Below are 18097 nucleotides of genomic sequence, written 5' to 3' on the forward strand. Positions count from 1 at the left end.
CATTGCTGCTGTATTAAAACCATGCAGGAGCACAGAGTCAAATATAAGCCCTGTAGTCTTTCCTGAAAACCATTTACAGTTTACACCTTCTGCTACATTAAAGTAACACATCAGCTCTCGTTCCACCCCTTGCCACGGGCAAGGAGGGACACCTTCCATTATCCCAGGTTGCTCCAAGTCCTGTCCAACCTGGCCTTGGATACTTCCAGGGATGGGGCAGCCACAACTTCTCTGGGAAATCCATTCCAGCCCCTCATCCCCCTCACAGGGAGGAAATTCTTCCTGAATCTATCTAATCTATCTATCTATTTATCTATCTATCTATCATCTATCTATCTATCTATCTATCTATCTATCTATCTATCTATCTATCTATCTATCTATCTATCTATCTATCTATCTATCTATCTAATCTATCTATCTATCTAATCTATCTAATCTATCTTATCTATCTATCTATCTATCTATCTATCTATCTATCTATCTATCTAATCTAAACGTACTCTCAGTTTGAAGCCATTCCCCCCCTGTCCTATCACTGCATGCCCTGGTATAAAGTCCCTCTCCAGCTCTCTTGTGCCAGTGCCTTGAGGCACTGGAAGGTGCTCTAAGGTCTCCCTGCAGCCTTTGCCTCTCCAAGCTGAACAACTCCAATGAAAGGGGTGCTAAGTGTGTTCAGGGCACCATGGAGTAGGTGTCCAGCCACTCCTGCTCCAGGACCCCTGGGGTCACCTCATGGCCTGGCACAAGCCCGTGGTGGGTTTGGTGTGTGCACTGCTACCAAAATCTCTGTAATAATCAGCTTCATGTTTTCATTTTTATTTCCTTTTCTTGAAGTCTTACTCTCTTCACGTTGTCACCAACTTGACAGCCCAGCAGGTGTGTCCAGGGAAGACATGTTCCCCTCTCACACAGGTGAGCCACTGGCAGTGCTGGTATAGAATTTTTAATGCCATGGCCCCAGTCACCTATTCCTGCAGGAGTTAGTAACTGGAGAGCTCGCAGAGAGCTCCTTCTCTTACCTCCTCCTCCACACACAGCTGGTATAGATATTGCTGCACATTGTTAAAATACCACCGGAGTAAGAGCAGAGCCATCGCTTTTGGACCAGTCAGGAGGGTCAACATTTTACTACTGGCATGGATACAGTGCTATTGCTACTGAGGGCTCAGCCACTTTGGGGATGCTCTGGGCTTGTCACCAGTTGTCCCTGGAGCTGATGTGTTACTTTAATGTAGCAGAAGGTGTAAACTGTAAATGGTTTTCAGGAAAGACTACAGGGCTTATATTTGACTCTGTGCTCCTGCATGGTTTTAATACAGCAGCAATGCTTTGCTTTCTCTAGCCTTTCCTTACAGCCTTTTCTCTTGGTAGTTGCTATTCCAATGAAAGGCTTCCCATGTTTCTTAAAAACCTATATAAATGAGTTTATATCATGAACACTTGTTCATTTAAACATTGTTAAAGATCCAGCTTTAACAATGTCAGCTTTAACCTTAACAGCCAGGAAAATCTGAGTTTTAACCAATCAAGACAGTTTCTCAGTGCAGTAGGGATTTTCTTCCCACACTGTCTGTTACTATCACTGCACAGCTATTGCAAGAGTGTGTGTCACATACTCTTTTAGCAAGCAACAGGATGGCTGTACCATTACACTAGTTGCATTCCAGAGGATCCTGGCTGTGAAAATCAGCATGCTGTGCTATTCTCTACCCTTTTTTTGTATTCTGTTGCTTCAGAAAAAGAAAAGTTTGTACGGGTATCTCTTTCCTTTGGCTTCTGTGAAGGGAAGAAACAGACTTTGTTGACAGTGGCAGTGGCACACCTCGTTCTCACTACCTGAACAGGGTTTGTGAAAGGTTTGCAGCCAGTGTTTTCTCCTTCCTCATCTGCTCAGTTCAGATGACAAAAACTCAAGTTATCAGCTTCTCACACCATGGATCATGGGTGCCAGATGGAAGAGTCTGTAAACAGAACTAAACCTTTTCCTATTTTAAAAACCCATTAACTTGTGTTTCGCCTATCTGGGCCAGTAATTTTTAAATTTGTTTCCAGGTTTACCTTGTCACGCTCAGGTGTTCTCTAAGATTATGCTCATTTTTTGTTCTTCCACAGGTGGCTTTCACCTCCATTTCACACTGACCCGGTGATCAGGTGTTTGACCCACTATAGATCTGTTCTCTGCTGTGAGATGAGGAGCTGCAGAGCCTTTAGAATCACATATAGGTAAAGTAAAATGTAAATCTGCTCACATTTATAACCTTCTGGAGTGTGTGGAGGAGCAGATGCTTGGGGTGAGGAGTTTTAGAGAAACACAAAAGGTAACTTGTTTCTTTTAGAGCAAGGGAAAGCTGATATTTGAAAAACTTTCCCAAACGAGCCTCTGCTTTCCTAAGCTGCATTTCTTTTGCACTCCAGCTAAAGGAGCAAGAAGGTAAAGGAATGTAACTGACTGCAAAGGAACCACTGAAGCTTTTTACACAGTCTCCACTGGAGTAATGGAGTATTTTACAGCTTTTGGTGCACTTGTGCTCAGAAGATAACCTGCAAAGTCAATATTGTTCTCCTTTCACAGCTGAAAAATTAACAGAAATTAAGTTACTGACCCCAGTTTACAGAGCGGATTTGTGTTTTTCAATGCTTTCCCAGTCGAAAAAGTACCTTTTGTGTCACAGTTACAACAGCACCTGTGGCAATACCAACAGGTGAAGGTAGCTGGCCCTAAGGCAACCTCTAGGAAGCATCTTTGTGCACCTTTTCCTGTTAATAAAAGATTAGCTCAGTATGAGATGTGAACAAATCTTCTGCAAAGCCATGAGACCTAGTCAGAAGTGCTCCAAAATGCATCCTTTTGTTAACATTTTAAAAACAGATGTCAGTTACTGCAGTCAATCAACTGCAACATACAGCTGTGCATCTCTGTAGACTGCATATTTCTATATTCTTGAAACAAATATGTAACTGCCTGAAGTTACAAATGTTTTATGTATGCTTCTTTCATAACCCTAGTTATTAATAGAAAAAAGGTGAGTTGTTTTTTTTTGACACAGTTCGTGAAAATACAACTTCTTGTAAAATGAAACTTTATTCTAAAATGTATCCAAAATTGCAAGACACAAGCACCATTAAACAGATAAATAGACATATATTTATGTACAGAGAGCATCAAAACACAAAACAATTGTTAATATAATTCTTATACCATTTTAATGAGTATCCATCAATAAAACTTTACAATTTAAAGGAGACTTTTCAGTTGCAAAACAGTTGTAAAATCATATGTATAAATTATGTTTACTACAATTCCAATAACAGAGGCAAAGTAAAATACAAAAATAATAATCAATACTGCAAATTCAAATACAAACCCCAAAAGTAATGCTGCACAGGTACGTATGTACACTGGATGAAGTCATGCAGCCAGGCAGTGCAACAAATTAACTGCTGAGTTTAACTTATCACAAAATGGAACCACCATGTCGGCAAGCAGAAGAAAATATACTTTTGTAATAAATCATAGTGCATTTTGAAGTTAGACTTTATAAAATGATTGTTGAGTGATATACTTCTAATATTCCCCATGTGATCTGAGATCCCCCCAACTCCTTTTTCACAAAATAAAATACAAATGACAAAAGCTAAAAACCCCACTGTAGAACAGAGTCTGATGTACTGGTACCATCTTCAATTTTTTTATTTTTTTTTTTTTAATTCTCGGTATCAGACTTGTTTGCAAGTGTCCATGTCCACAGGGACACAGATTATTCCTTGCTACCAGAAGTAAATCTTTCACGCTCCAATGCTATCTCCATAAACTGCACCTCACACAATGCCTGGACTGCACTGGTTCGAGGAAACACAGCTGAGCCTTGGAAAAAGAACCCTTAAATCCCTAGGAAGTACAGAGAGAGAGTAAATGAATGATAGAGACACCTCATTATTCCTGAAGCTCCTACCCCTAATTGCTTTAATTACATAAATAGAGATTAACATAAGAGGCTTTTATGGCTTGGGTGAAATTTCTGCTAATTTGCTGGGCAAGCACGAAGCCTGAGTGTCCCCACAGGGCTTTGCCTTTCACAGTGCAGAGGGCTACAGACTCTTGCGTTGGTTAAAGAAAGCCTCAAGTAACTCTATAGAAAAATACCTCTGCAATGAAAATGTGTTAAAGGAACAAAAAATCCAAACAGAAGCTCTGGAAAACCGTGACTTCTTGAGTAGCTGCAGTACTAAGACAAGGCTGTCACCTTTCAGGTCTGTGTTGGTTGGTGTAGCATAAACACGCAGGTAAAACTGGTTAAGTGTCAAAGTTAGATGAGATAAAATTACACAGTCTGACACCTTTTTTTTCCGTTAAAATCTTAAGTGATAAGCACGCTCAGTGTTTTCACTAGGAATTTACAGCTAAAATGCTACATTTCTTTGCCGAAAAGACATTTACAGCAGCCTGTAAACTACTTACGAGTTGCTACCTGCATCCTTTGTGCAGCCAAAACCCCCTTCTGAGCTATCACTAACTTCCAAGACAACAGGAGTTTTGAGCTAAAAAGGGATGCAGAAGAACACCTGTATTGGGTAAATAATGTAGCAATTTTATACAGCAGCACTTCTGAATTTCCAACATGCAAGCACATGTAGAGAGAAGCTAAGAGACAGCATGCACTGCAGTGTTATGTCATTGTGCTTACGTCTGCTGAGGGCACTATGGCATTTTCACCCATAAAAACATAAATGTTAGCCCCAGAAGACTAAAATAGTCAGTATTAATGAAGCCGTCAGCTACTATTGTAGTAAAGAACACCCTAAAAGAGGGAAATTTGTCTGCTTGTAGCATATAGATACTGAAGCTGAAGAGAATTACAAAGGCACAGTACAAGCCTATACGTCTTGTAAATTATATATATTCATATATTTCTGCTCATACCACCTCAAGATACTGAACGGTACAATAATAATTGAAGGTACAAATGTTACTGACAGTGAAGCACTACAAATAAATGACTTCTGGAGAAGACAGCTTGTTACTTGCTACATTTTTACCCTTCCTGGGTGGTGAGCTCCTTCACCTTCCCTCCACTGGCTGACAACACCCATCGAGATATTCAACAGCATGATGATCCAGTGAAAAAACTGGAACAGTGTCAGATGACAGACAGAATGGCCTTACGTATCTGAAAAGCTATCAATGAGTGGCTGCCACAACCATCTTTCCCACTGTTTTTACCTTTGGCTCAGATTGCACAGAGAAACCAGGAATAGTAACTGGAAATTCATACCCATTTTTACACAGAGCTGAGGCTGAGATAATCCACGAAGGTAACATTCTGGTTAACTTCAGCACTTGAAACACTGAACAGCAGGCAGGGATTGTACCAGCACATCCTAAAACACAACTCTCAGTTTTTCTATTCATAGCAACACAAGACGTGTATAATTTCTAGCACTGAGTGATTCACAACTTAGGAAATAAAGTGAATGGATCAATATTGCTCCTGTTAAACTCATAAAAAATGACACCCAATTTTGTGGGATGGAGCTACATGGCAACTGTGGAGGCAGCTGCTGTCCCAGCTCAGCTGTGAGAACATGGACAGTCCACAAAGGTGAAAGGTGCAAACTACAACATTTGTGTTTTTAAACTTCACCTGTTCCTCAGCTCACAACAAGAACTCATACAACTGCTGTCAGGATTTTGTACCAGCAGCGAGTGAAGGAAGGTATCAAAGTGAACTAGAATGAGATGAGTGCGGTGCAGGCCTGAGGTGGAACCTGCTGTAAACAGCTTTGCCAACCCACCGTAAAGCTGCCTGCAGAGATCTGCTCTGTTTGGCACCGGATATTCCCTCATCTCCAAACCAGCACATGAAATCACAATACATTTATCACACGTTTACAGAAAGAAAACAAAGCAACATAAACTGCCATTGCTACATGTATTCTCTCAATCCTCAATCACAACCTCCTAGATTTATTCCTTAATGCTCTCAGGAAAGGAATCTAGCCATACCCAGAAAGTATGAACATTAATACCTCAGTTCCAAGCTCACAGCTGAATTTAAAAGCTGCATACGCTATTGCTGGTGTTGATTGATCTATGCAATGGTTTCTTCATGTGTTGCTTACAGTAAATGAATCGGTGCAGGCAACGAGGGAGCCTACTTGACAAATAAAGGTGAGCATTTCTAGGCAGGTGTAAACCTTCCAACAAGTTAGTTAAAGTTACACCTGTTCATAAAACCTGAAGTAAAAATGAAAGAGCAACTATGGGGCAGAAATCTAATGTTTGAGATTGAATTCAGAAACTCATCTGTAAGCCACTCAGATTCAGGTTCAAATAACCTGCATTATTCTTGTCCTTACCAAGCTCAAATAAATACACTTTTGTGCAGAGGTATCTAAGCCAATTGTAAACTCATGGATTCATCCCACCTAATTCCAGCTGTTCATCAGTGGCAGGGCAGCTGATGCCATCATACAATCTTCCAGAGGCATCTCCACTCCTGTCCCTCCTCTGACTTACACAGGAGACCCAGGATGGTAATTTTTAGCCAGCTGAGATTATGGCAGGATGAATCAGGCCACAGTGTGGAGCGGAAACAAGTCTGATGTGGTGGCACAGTATCACCATGACAAACTGTCTATCACAGTCCTGCCTGAGGCTCCAATGCAGACACGCTCTGGGTCAGTGACCCGCACTATCCGTGTCTTTACAGTTCCCAGTCTGGCAAGGAACTTTTCACAGATAAAAACCAGTGAGGCTTGACTTCATGATGATCCCCCAAAGCCAGATCCGAGGCCATGTGGGATGGGATCGCTATCAGGCAGCATCCACACAGGCTGCTGACCTCCCAAACCCATCCCACAGGCTGCTCTGAAAATACAGACAAGGTCTGGAGGAGTTTGTAGCTGGAGTGGCTACTCATCCTAACACAACACACACACATGTTCACGTATTTATGATGCTGTGGGAAGTTTGTATCTCCATGCCTCAGCTACGGCATGGATTGGCTCTTTGCAGTAGCTGTCGGTAATGAAGATGAAGTACACACTGAGGAGAAATACAGCGGTTCTGTAACACACAACATTTGTGAGATCCCCAATATTATCAATATTAATGCTTAAGGTCAGAGGCAGTATCGAGTTTTGCATGCACTTTCTACATTAATATTTATATTGACAAGTTTAATTCTTGCTGGTTTGCAAAATTACTGAGGTTTCCATTACTTCCAGAGACTGGAACATTGAACATTTGTTTCATTTATGATGTTGAAAGTCATTCTTTGTCTAAAATACACCTACAAATACTTGGGATTATGGGATTGGGATTGCCCTGTTGTTCTCTGTAAAGGGCTGAAGTAACTGTAGAAATATTTTTTGATCTTAGAAATATAAGGAGTTTATCTACATATTGGACTGTAAGTGTGAGAAACATTTATTGCAAGTTCTCAAAGTCTTACATGAAATGGTGAAGGTGCAAAGTCATTAAGACTGCCTTGATTCAAGAGATTAACCTAGTCATTTAAGCTATCAATAAAAACATTTAAAATAATCCAAGTAAGAATCCCCTTCAACTTTCCAAGCTTTTCCACCTTTCCCATCATTGCCTTTCAGACTAGAAAGGACTTGAATTTCTGATGTCAGAAACCAGCAAAGAACACACAGACATTTTCAGGTCTTTGCTGTACATCATAAAATACTATATAAAAGAATCCATAGTCCAAGAATTCAGGTTATTTTTCTCTCTCAACAGACAGAGAGTTAAATTCTCCTTAAAATACCACCTCAGGTGGAGCCTGTGGTGGGTGGGGAGGAGGACACAATAGGGAGGCAGCACCGCACCTCCTGCATGCCCTTAAAGATGGGTTTCAATCTTGGCACTGATGCAGTTTTTGGGAAAAAACAAAGACACTAGCTCACACGTCTTTGTAAGGCAGCAGCCTGCCCAGGCGCTGTACCTGGGGCACCCCTTTGCCAGGGGACACCTGTCCAGGTGTGACACTTCCCAGGTGTGCAGGCAGCCGCAGCTGGGATGCCATAGAACCTGCTGACCTGCAGCTGCCTGCTAAAATCCAACCGCCAGCTCTCAAGAAAGGGTACGAACTGGGTTGGATTCTCTTACATTACATTTAATATTCCTGTAAATGGCTTATAGATCTGCTGTCTGAAATAAATTCTGAAACCATTATGCATGCTTAACAGAGCTTCAACTCTATGTGGACAGTGAGTCTAGAGGACAGAACAAGGACTGTTGTAGTATATAATACACATGGCTGTACAATCAAATGCCACCTCTTGCTTCAAAACAAGAATTTACAGCAGAAAGCAGTGGTGACAAGATTTCTTACACAAAACCTACAAAAATTTACAGAATATGCACTGATCACCTAGGTTATAATACCAGCAGTAGACTACACAGAGTATCTTGTGCAATGTGAACAGAGTTGACAATAGTTTACTAATGCTTTAAGTAATTCACATAAATATGCTAACCCACCAGCTACCAAATCTTCCTCCTCTTCCCACCAGAACCAGATGTGTGTACAGAAGTTCAGGAAAAAAAAAGGTGGGTTTTTTTGGTAGCTTTAGACAAACATGCACAAAATAGATGCACTGCACGGGGATACCTGCCACAAAAAAAAGCCCTGAAAACTGGTCTCCAAGCATAGCATTGATTCACACTTCTCAAACAGCCACAACAAGGCTAAAAATGTTTATTGTTTGGATGCTTTTTGTCCTGGAAAAAGAATAATTAAAAAATTTACTTGATTCTTAACTAACAGAAAGCTCCAGCTTTACTCAAGCCACTATTTCATGTCTGTAACTCCAGCTCTAGTTTAGGAACTTGTGTTCTCTTCCTTATCCATTAATGTAAATTCAAATCAAATCAAAACCACAAGTTAATCAGAAAAATTAAAATAGACTTGAAAAATGGAAATTAAAAATAGCTTATAACTGCTTTTGAATGTTATGTTTATTGACAACAATTTAGCAATGCTGCTTTGCTTTCCCTCTAAGTTGTTGGATGTGCTCTGTGCTCCTGTTAGAGATGGCTTTAGTGTATTTCTACCTTAATTAAATACATCCTGTATTTGGGATTTTATTTCCTCTAATCTGCATGACAAGAATCAGCTTTTATTTCAAGCTATTTCATGTCATTGTTAGGAGCCATCTCACCTAATTTGGGAGTCTGTGGGATGCTAGCATTCCTGATCTGGAGCAGTGAGAGCTGTCAGGATGCTGCACTGCCACTCCTTATCTGTTCTTATGGTCAAAAGTCTCTATAATGAAATAAACTCTCTACAGCAGGGCTGTAGTTACAGATGTGAACAACTTTCTGCAGGTTTATTGCGCAAAATGCTCTTATTTTTGTGCAAAGATCTGACACAGTACATTTAACGGGAAAATCCAAATGAGATAGGGTAAACATGAAGATTAAACAATAGGAAAAAAAAGCCTAAAGCATCCAGTTCATCCAGTTGACAGTTTGACTCCTCAAGGATCAGAGCAGTTGTTCCAAAGCCAGTGATTTTTCCCATCAAAAGCAATTACTGATGATTTCAGTATCTCTGTAACAGCCCAAACTCCTAAATTGTACAATCTATTTCCTAGCACACTCAGGGTACTGAGAAAACACATCACCTTTCCAAATCCCCATGTTTTGAGCTGTTTCCGTACGAAAACTGTTGCTAAAAACTGCCAGGATTTTCTCTTAGCAAAAGGAAGCTTCTTGTCTCAGCAATGTAAAATCTTAAAGGATCCCCAGAACCTACTGGCAAGAAGAGTTGTGCAAGTTCTCAAGAGAACAGCGAGGTAGCGAACAAACACCTTGTTTCTGGTGGATTATCCCTGGGTCCTGAACCCCCTGACCCCGGGAACAAGCTTGCTCGACCACTCGGTCACTCTCCTGAGACCACAGAACCCTGGACCTCCCATGAGACACACTGAAAGCACCGGACAGACAAATTAAATCACTGCTTGTGAATCAGGCTCATACAAAGCCACACAAATCAGAAATCAAGAGATATGCTTTTGGGGATGTGGCAGGAGCTTTCAACACCAAGTCCACCTGTACTACTTACAACTAGGCAGCAAATGTGGTTTTGATCTGATTTCTCCCAAAAACCACATCTTTCAGCAAACATTTATGACACTGAATTCAAACAAATACGAAAAAAAAATCAAACCAAAGCAAAACAAAAACTCAACGTGTGATTTTTTTTCTCTCTCAATTTCTTCTGCACACAAAAATTAAATAGTGGCTAGAAACTGACCAAATTATAACCAAAAACTGCGTTTTTATTAAATGTGAAAACATGTACCCAAGAAAACCTTTATACATTTTTATGGCAAGTTTTCCCATTACATGAGAGGCTTTCTTACACACTTCAAGCTTAAATGAAGAACAGTGACCAAACAGAAGTTTGGACTAAAACTGCAAAGCTGTTGGCTGTTTTGGGGTAACTGTGGCTGCACAATTTAAAACAAGGTGGAAGGACAAATTCACAAAAATAGTTAATGTAGTAGTGAACAAAGCTCTAACAAAGTAAGAAACAGAAGAAAGCCAAATCTGCTCCGCATGTCAGTACTATTGATACATAAATGCTCCTGCACTGGTGATAACTTTAAAATAATGTCTGCTTAGGAAAGACCATCCATGCTCAAAAGCACGGTCCTACTTTCCTAATTTCCCGAAGGAAATTTCCTGTATTCTTAAATCTGTTTAAAATCAACAATGTGCAGGCTTAATTTCAAACCAAGGCCAACTCAATGAAAGGACCAGAGTTTTAATGTGCTGAATAAGATGATCCATTTTTATCTCTAAATTTGGTAATTTGTTCCCAATATATAGACAATATGCAAGCATGCGCTCAAAGCGGTATTTTAAATACTTTTTTCTTATTTTTCAGGTTGAAACATCATTTTGGTAATTTCAATGGACCCTCTGTATTTTGTTCTAAGTACTCAGTTTACACATCTACCAAATAATGTCACACCTTAGGTAAGTTACAAATTTGACCCAGATCAGGGTGAAGTCCTACCCAAAAAATGACCTTCTGTGAGTGGTTTCATCCAAGTTTCAGCAGGAGAACTGGCACAAGCAGCAGCCTGTAGGACTGTGCCAGTAATAACTAGAAAGTAGAGAGAGCTGCATAGAGTAAAATCTAAATCTAAGTCATCTGTCTTTTAATTTTTATAGTTGTTTTGGATCATTAAACCCTGAATTAGATCCTTAGTGTGAGATGTCACTATTGAAATAATTTTGGGGGGTTTATTTGAGAACTGTACTTTGTCAGGATTCCCATCCTTAAGGTCCAAGCGGGACAGGAGCCACAGTTATATCATCACTTACAGTGAATTAAAGAAAAGTAAATTTACTTGTACTTTTTACATCATTAAGCTATATTTTACATTATTGAAATGCGAATGTGTAGGGTCAAATATTGAAGAATCCAATCCATATTTAGCCATCATAACAACAAATCAGGGCTGACCAGGAACAGGAGGAAACACTCAAAAATAATTAACTGATACCAGAAATAGAAATTAGGTGCAACATGTATCAGTTGAAAAGTCATTTTGACTGGTAAGGGGGGAAAAAAGGAATAAAAAGTTCAACACTGAACTTACTAGGGCTCTGCAACGAAATAAAAAATGGCACTTTTTTTGGAGTGCAACTGCAGGTCTTCCTCTTGCTCAGGCGATCAATAACTCAATGCATACATGCAAATACCTGGGTATTTTGTTGATCCACATGTCAGGCCATGTGCTTTACCTGTGATTCAGACAGCTTCTTCCTTGCCCCAAGCCCTGTTCTTGCCAGGCCTTGGACACGGTGATAAAATCTGGATGATGTGCAGATAAATCTGGGTAAGAATACTCATTTTCATAGCTTTATGCAGCACGTTAAATACTGGTTTCCCTGTGAAGTTCAGAAGTGAATTCCAATTTCAGCTGATTTCTACAAGGCCAGAATACTTGCCAGAGTTCTCACAGTATGAAAGATGTCCTACTCCCTATTTTTGCTACTCTAAGATTTAATCACTTCTGTTAAAAGACTTAGTTTAACTTTGTCTGAAAGACCCATTTAAAGATTCACCATTATCTATTTCTATATTAAAGAGCAAAATCTATCTAAAAGCCCAGAGGAAAAAACCTATCCTGCACTACTTAAAATAAAATTGCTCCCAGAGTTGGACAAGTTCTGACATTATCAATAATGCTGTTGCATAAGAACAAACAGCAGTTACATTGCTCCTGATATCTGGAGTGTAAGAAACAAAAACTCAGTGCTTGGGAATAGTCTTTCTTTCCACACTGATACTCAAGGTATGATGAAAATCCTACAAGGATTTGTAAGCAAAAGAAAGAAAAATGAACAAGCAAAAAGCCCAGTGCATATTACAAAAAAAAAAAAATCAGCTGCTGTTGGTGGGGCTATGTGGGTATGAGAAACGTTGGACACACCAAGTAAATCAGGTGCCTGAAAGGACGTTTTACTCATATATTAAAATGAGGATAACATATTTTGATAGCAATATCCAGTATATGTTGGCGATTCCATTTAAGGGGCTTCCTTGACAGCTTTGGTGGCCAGACTTCTATCCTGCAAAAGTGCCCAACAGGACACTTACCTGGGGTGCGAACAGGCTTTGACACTTCATTCACAGCCCCCATCTACCTCAGGCCAGGAGCCAGTGACATCACCTGACTGGAACTGGGCAGAAAAGAGTCCCCAGGTCCTTCCTGGAAGGCTACCATAGATAATACAGGTGTCAACACAGGCTGCAAGGACACCTGGACTCTGGGAACACACCAGTGGTGTGAGTGACAACAGCAAAGGGTCTGAGCTAATTAACACCTGATTTTGTGTTTGTAACTCAAGTTAATAGTGTCTCCGTCTTTGGAGACAGCAACAAAGTGTTATCCAAACAGAAACAGATGAATGTGACCTTCATAATCACTGGGAATACAGTCTACAAAACCATATAATGACTATATAGTTGATGTTTACAACTAATCAAAGTAGTTCTTATTACTAAAAGGTAATGCTACCAAAATCTGATACTTAAACATAATTTTAAGCCTCTGAGCATGAATAGCCCTAACAAGAGAGTGAAGTGTTAAATCTTTTTTTATTTCCATATATGATATATACATATAATACATGGAAATAAGAATGAGTTAGGAGATTGTAGTATTCCTTACACATCCCAGTACGTGCAGCTGCCATCACAACAAGCCCATCCCATATGCTCCTTTATGACAATTAATGAAAAAAATCCCCTTGCACATGGACAAGAACTGCTCTTCCTCTCTAAGTGGCTCTTTTATCTGTAAGTCCAAGGAGGGAAATCTGCTTTTTGTCTGTGGCCTGAATTTCTGCTGAGCCACTTTGTGCCCACATTGCTGATCATCAGCCTGTTGATCACTACAAACTGAAAACCTCTGTTTTCTTGGGGGAGCTGTGAATCACTAGGAACTAAATAAATGTACCATAATCTTGGTTTCAGAGCTCTGCCTCAGGAGATATGAGACGGCTTCCAGAAGCATTTCTTCTAGGACCTTTTCTCCCTTCTGTTCCCAGCTTTCACACCTAACAGGGTGTTCCACTCTTAAAATGGCCCAGAGCTTTATTCCTCTTCTGTTCATGGCAAAAGGTAAGACCTTTTGTACTGCAACATTTTGGCTCAAAAATGCTGCTGACTGGAAAGTTTTGGGGGAATTAATTCTGGCAGATGTGGTAGAAAACACACACCCAAGCAGCAGCATGGTGACCTGATTCACAGAATGGGCTTGTGAAACACTGTTTATAATTAGGACCATGAACTGTTACTCTCCATTTGAGAATCACTGAAAACAGGAAACATAATTGTAAGTTGTTAGAAAGGGTTTTGGTGATAAGGACTCTACTGTATTTCCACTAACTACCACCCCTACAGAAGACCATGCTAAATAGAAAACTCATTTCCAAGGGCAGGGGGAAGCCCTGTTCTTTATTGCTAGATTCTAAAGCAATTGGAGCTCACTTACAGTAACCTTATAGTACTCTATATAAACTGAGAAGCTTGTATCAAATTCAGGCTTCCATTTAAAATAGATATTGCAGATATTAGGCTTCAATTAAAGAAGAAAAATAACCTTCAGTGCTTCTTTTCTTTTTAAAGGCAAAGTATTAAAAAAAAAAATCCCCAAACTATGTGAAAGTTATCAAATTTCTCAAAAAAATTAAGATGAGCTTTCTTCTATTTCTTGAGACAGTACAATTTGTGATTCACAGGGTAGCTGGTATCAAACACAAGTTAATGAAAGCTCTTATAAGCAATTTTATTCCTATCCATAATAGCAGACATTAACAAAATCAAAAGAATTTATCATTTGAGTTCAACTTAAAAAATAACTTATAAAGCAGTGATATATGCAATGTAGAACAGTTCAAGAGGGGACAAGGAAAGCAAATTTTAATAATTAAAATGTAAACGTGAAAAAAAAATGGAATAGAAGTCCCTACTTCTCATTTCTACTTAAGATGTGATGTGATACTATTTTACAATGTCCTGTGGGTGTCTGGATGTGCGTGTGTGTTTCTGTGTCACACACACACACACGACATTGACCCACACATGTCACACATAGACAGTCTTGCAGTTCCACCTCAGACAGGTCTGTCACAGCACTCTTTACAGTTGTCTCAAGCATGGGACCCACTTCCTTGACAAAATGGGGGAGATGGTGGGAAAAGAAAAACAAACCAGGTGGGTCTGATTGTGTCTGAGATCCTTTAGTTAAACTGTACACTGGGACGAACAATTTTCTTCTGCAGTAGCTCTCTGGAGAGGGCCAACTCACTGTGGTCTTCGTGGTGACACTGGTGAGCGGGTCACACACTCATTGTCATGCTAGGGGAGTACTGCAAAGAGAGCAATCCACATTTTAACAACCTCTTCTCCCCCACCCCAGGGAACCAAAACCATGTCTGCACCACAGCAATGGATTCAGAGGTCAACACGCTCCTTGAGCTTCCTCCTCAATTTGTGGCTGCAGCCTTTGCTAAGGCTGTAGTTCAATTTGTGGCATTGTAACTACCATTGTGCTTCTCTCATGTACAAATACAGCTGTTGCTGATAAAGGCAACTCCCTTGGAGGCTGTTTTGGTTTTAACTGGGTGATGTGATGAACCAAAACATCACTGCTGCTTTCCACGCCCCTTCCTGGCCCATGTTGGCTACTGGGGGAATTTAGCTGGGCAGACCAGCTGCATTCATGGTTAGCTGAACCACAGAAATATTTTGGGGAGCTTTTTATTACCTTGTGGAAAGAAAGGAGTAAAGATATGTATGACTATGATTAAATTAGGCTTTTAGTCTGTATTATTTTGTGTTACCAGTTAGAGGAGGCAAGCTGCATCAGAGACTAGTGGTCATTCCATGGTGACTCAGGGACCAGTGGTCACTCTCCTTGGTGTGAACCAAAAATTCAGTTGCCAAGCAGTCACGCTATTACAGTGACACAACTTAAACTGCAGCCCTCACACAAGCTACAGCTGCCCTCAGGTTAGCAGTACTTCATTAAAATAATCAACAGGACACCACAATGCCTAGAAAAACTGCACATCTACACACCTAATTTGTTTTTAAATTGCAAGCTATGGACTGCAAAAGCACTTAATTTGGCCTAAAATCCTCTAAGTAGAGGTAGGTGTTCAAGAAGTATCAGCATTTTGAAAACTAACAGAAAAACAGAAAGATAAATTTGCCTTTGTAAAACCAGGTATGCCATAAATATCCTGCCAAGGCTTGAGCTCCAAACTGACCATTTCCAAGTGTCCAAGCTTATAGAAAAAGCGTTTTGAATGGGTCTTCCCTGTCATCTGAGCTACACAGAATGGACTCCAGCACAGAAGGCTTAAAGCAAAGCACCTGCTCAAGTGGGGAAACACTTTGGACAAGGAATCAGTTGACAGTCTCTAGGTGTTTATGATTTTTAACTTGTTATTAGCCAAGCACCTTTCCCCACCCCAACCAAAACTCCTATTGAACTGAACAGATGATCTGCCTGAGAAAGGACTTTATAATAATGCCTTTTCTTAGTAGCCAGGTGGCAAAATATGAATCAGAAAGAAGGCAGTTCCCAAGGACAACAGTGTGACCCGTGTTGGAGAGGAACCGGTACCTGGAGCAGACTAGAATGTACCTGGGATGTGTAACAGAAGCCTTGTAGGCACACAACTCAATAAAACCCTGAGAAAACTGGGTCTCTGGTTCCTCCAGGCAGGAAAACAGCATCCAGGAGCACCTAGAATCCAGTAAGTGTCTGAAAACACTGATTTTCTCTGGAATACAACTGATGTCCTCTTCTTCCCATGACCCATGTTTTGGTGACCTGGCCTGCGTGCCCTCAGCCAAACTGAGAGTCAGGGACTGCCATGAATGGGGATCACGTTTAATGGAGGCTCTGTGGTTTTGGCAGACACTGAAACATCGGTCTTTTTGGGTTGTACAAGACAATTTTCTCTAACACTCCACACAGCCTGACTGTGTGCCCACCAACAGCTAACATGCAGAAACTCTTCCTTTTCACTAGTGAAAGAAGAAAACCCCAAAAAAACCCTCAAAATCTGATTCCCATGAAATTTGCCGTGGAGTTCAACTGTGTTGAGATCTAACAAAACTGTTTACTTGCCGTAATTCCTGAGCTGCAGGTCACCACTTAGTAGTTAATGAAGTTACACTCCTATTTAGGGACCTAAACATGGATTTAGAAACCCAACTTCAGGCACATGAGTATGGAAATACCACAGTGTTGCTCTGTAATGTATTTTACACCACATTTTGCTGCCTCAAGCATTATTCATTTAAAAAAAAAAAAAAAGCATAATTTGACCCAGAATGAACGCTAGAGGGAACCTTTGCCTTTTATGGCTCTAATAGCACATGGCATATATGCAACACGGAATCTACTGATGCTCTAATCACATACTTCAGTGTAAACCCTGCTCTTTCACTGAAAACTGACCTCTTAACCCAGAAAAATCGTTTCTGCAGCAAACCTACACCTCCCAGCTTTTGTTTTTTATTCAAATTTAGAAGCTATTAAAAGACATGCACTACAAGCACACTACAAAACTTGTAGTTTTTCTTTTTTTAAAACAAAAAGTCAGAAATAAAGGTTCACAAAGTAAAACAAGCCACCAACCAATGTAATTAAATACTTACGCTCTCACTCTGGAAAGGGTTTAGGAAGTTTCCACCCATCTCACTGTCATCTCTGGGAGTGCCAGGCTGGTTGCTCATGCTCATATTACTGGGAGAGTTCTGTTAAATAAGAATAAGTGTTGAAGATTCCAGTTCAATTCTCAGCCTCACCACGTGTGCCAAATGCATGTTTCACTCAGCACTGTGGTGCAATGGTGTTTTCAAGGATGAAAAATCAGCCCCTGCAGGGTTCTGCATGATTCACTCACTAATTTTAGCCTGTAAAGTAATGTTTTCTTCCCTGAAGCAAGGATTGTTTACCTGTAACTCTTGTTTTCAGGTCATAGCCAGCATCCGCTTCTGCTGAAGTCAGGAAAATCTATAAAAGGCTGCAGTAGGTGTATGAGAAAGTTCTGCCACAACATTAAATCATGTGGTTAAATGCAGCCATGTCTATGAGTGTGTGCCTTGCCATATGTGAATTATGAAATAGGTACTTAGAGGAAGACATAGGATGGATCTGGTCTGCACAGACCTCTTCAAGGGCCTGTCCCTGGAGTCTTTGCTCACCGTGGTCATAATTTACTGAAATAGTAACAACCTAAAACCTCCTGAAAATAATTTTTTTTTCCTTACAGAAGTGCACAACTACCTCTCCAACGTTCAGGAAGAGAATGGGTGAAACAAGGTAATTGTCAGAGATATTATTCTGAGTCAACAACTCACATATTGCACACACTACAATTAGTCAGGTGCCTTTACAAAGCTGATTTGCAGTTCCCTACCATGCCTGGGGCACAGACAATTCCCTTTCCATCCCTATTAAAGACAGGGATGCTTAGAAGACTCGTGATGGAAAAAGAGAAGTCAGAGAAAGGGAGGAGTGAAGTCATGAACTTCATGAT

General features: G+C 40.3%; 1 protein-coding gene across 4 annotated transcripts in view; it reads right to left on the reverse strand.

Annotated features, from left to right (window-relative positions):
- Positions 1-3066: 3066 nt before the first annotated feature.
- Positions 3067-18097, reverse strand: part of SSBP2 (single stranded DNA binding protein 2) — a 135368-nt gene continuing 120337 nt past the window's right edge. For all 4 annotated transcript variants that reach the window (XM_064643076.1, XM_064643075.1, XM_064643073.1 and 1 more), the window contains 2 exons: positions 17214-17312; positions 3067-14908 (listed from right to left, as the gene is read on the reverse strand). In XM_064643076.1, the coding sequence (XP_064499146.1) occupies positions 14879-14908; positions 17214-17312 (129 nt within the window). In that variant the 3' untranslated portion in view covers positions 3067-14878. The remainder of the gene's footprint in view (positions 14909-17213; positions 17313-18097) is intronic.

This window comes from Pseudopipra pipra, chromosome Z (genome assembly GCF_036250125.1).
Source record: "Pseudopipra pipra isolate bDixPip1 chromosome Z, bDixPip1.hap1, whole genome shotgun sequence".
In the NCBI taxonomy this organism is placed as follows: domain Eukaryota; kingdom Metazoa; phylum Chordata; class Aves; order Passeriformes; family Pipridae; genus Pseudopipra; species Pseudopipra pipra.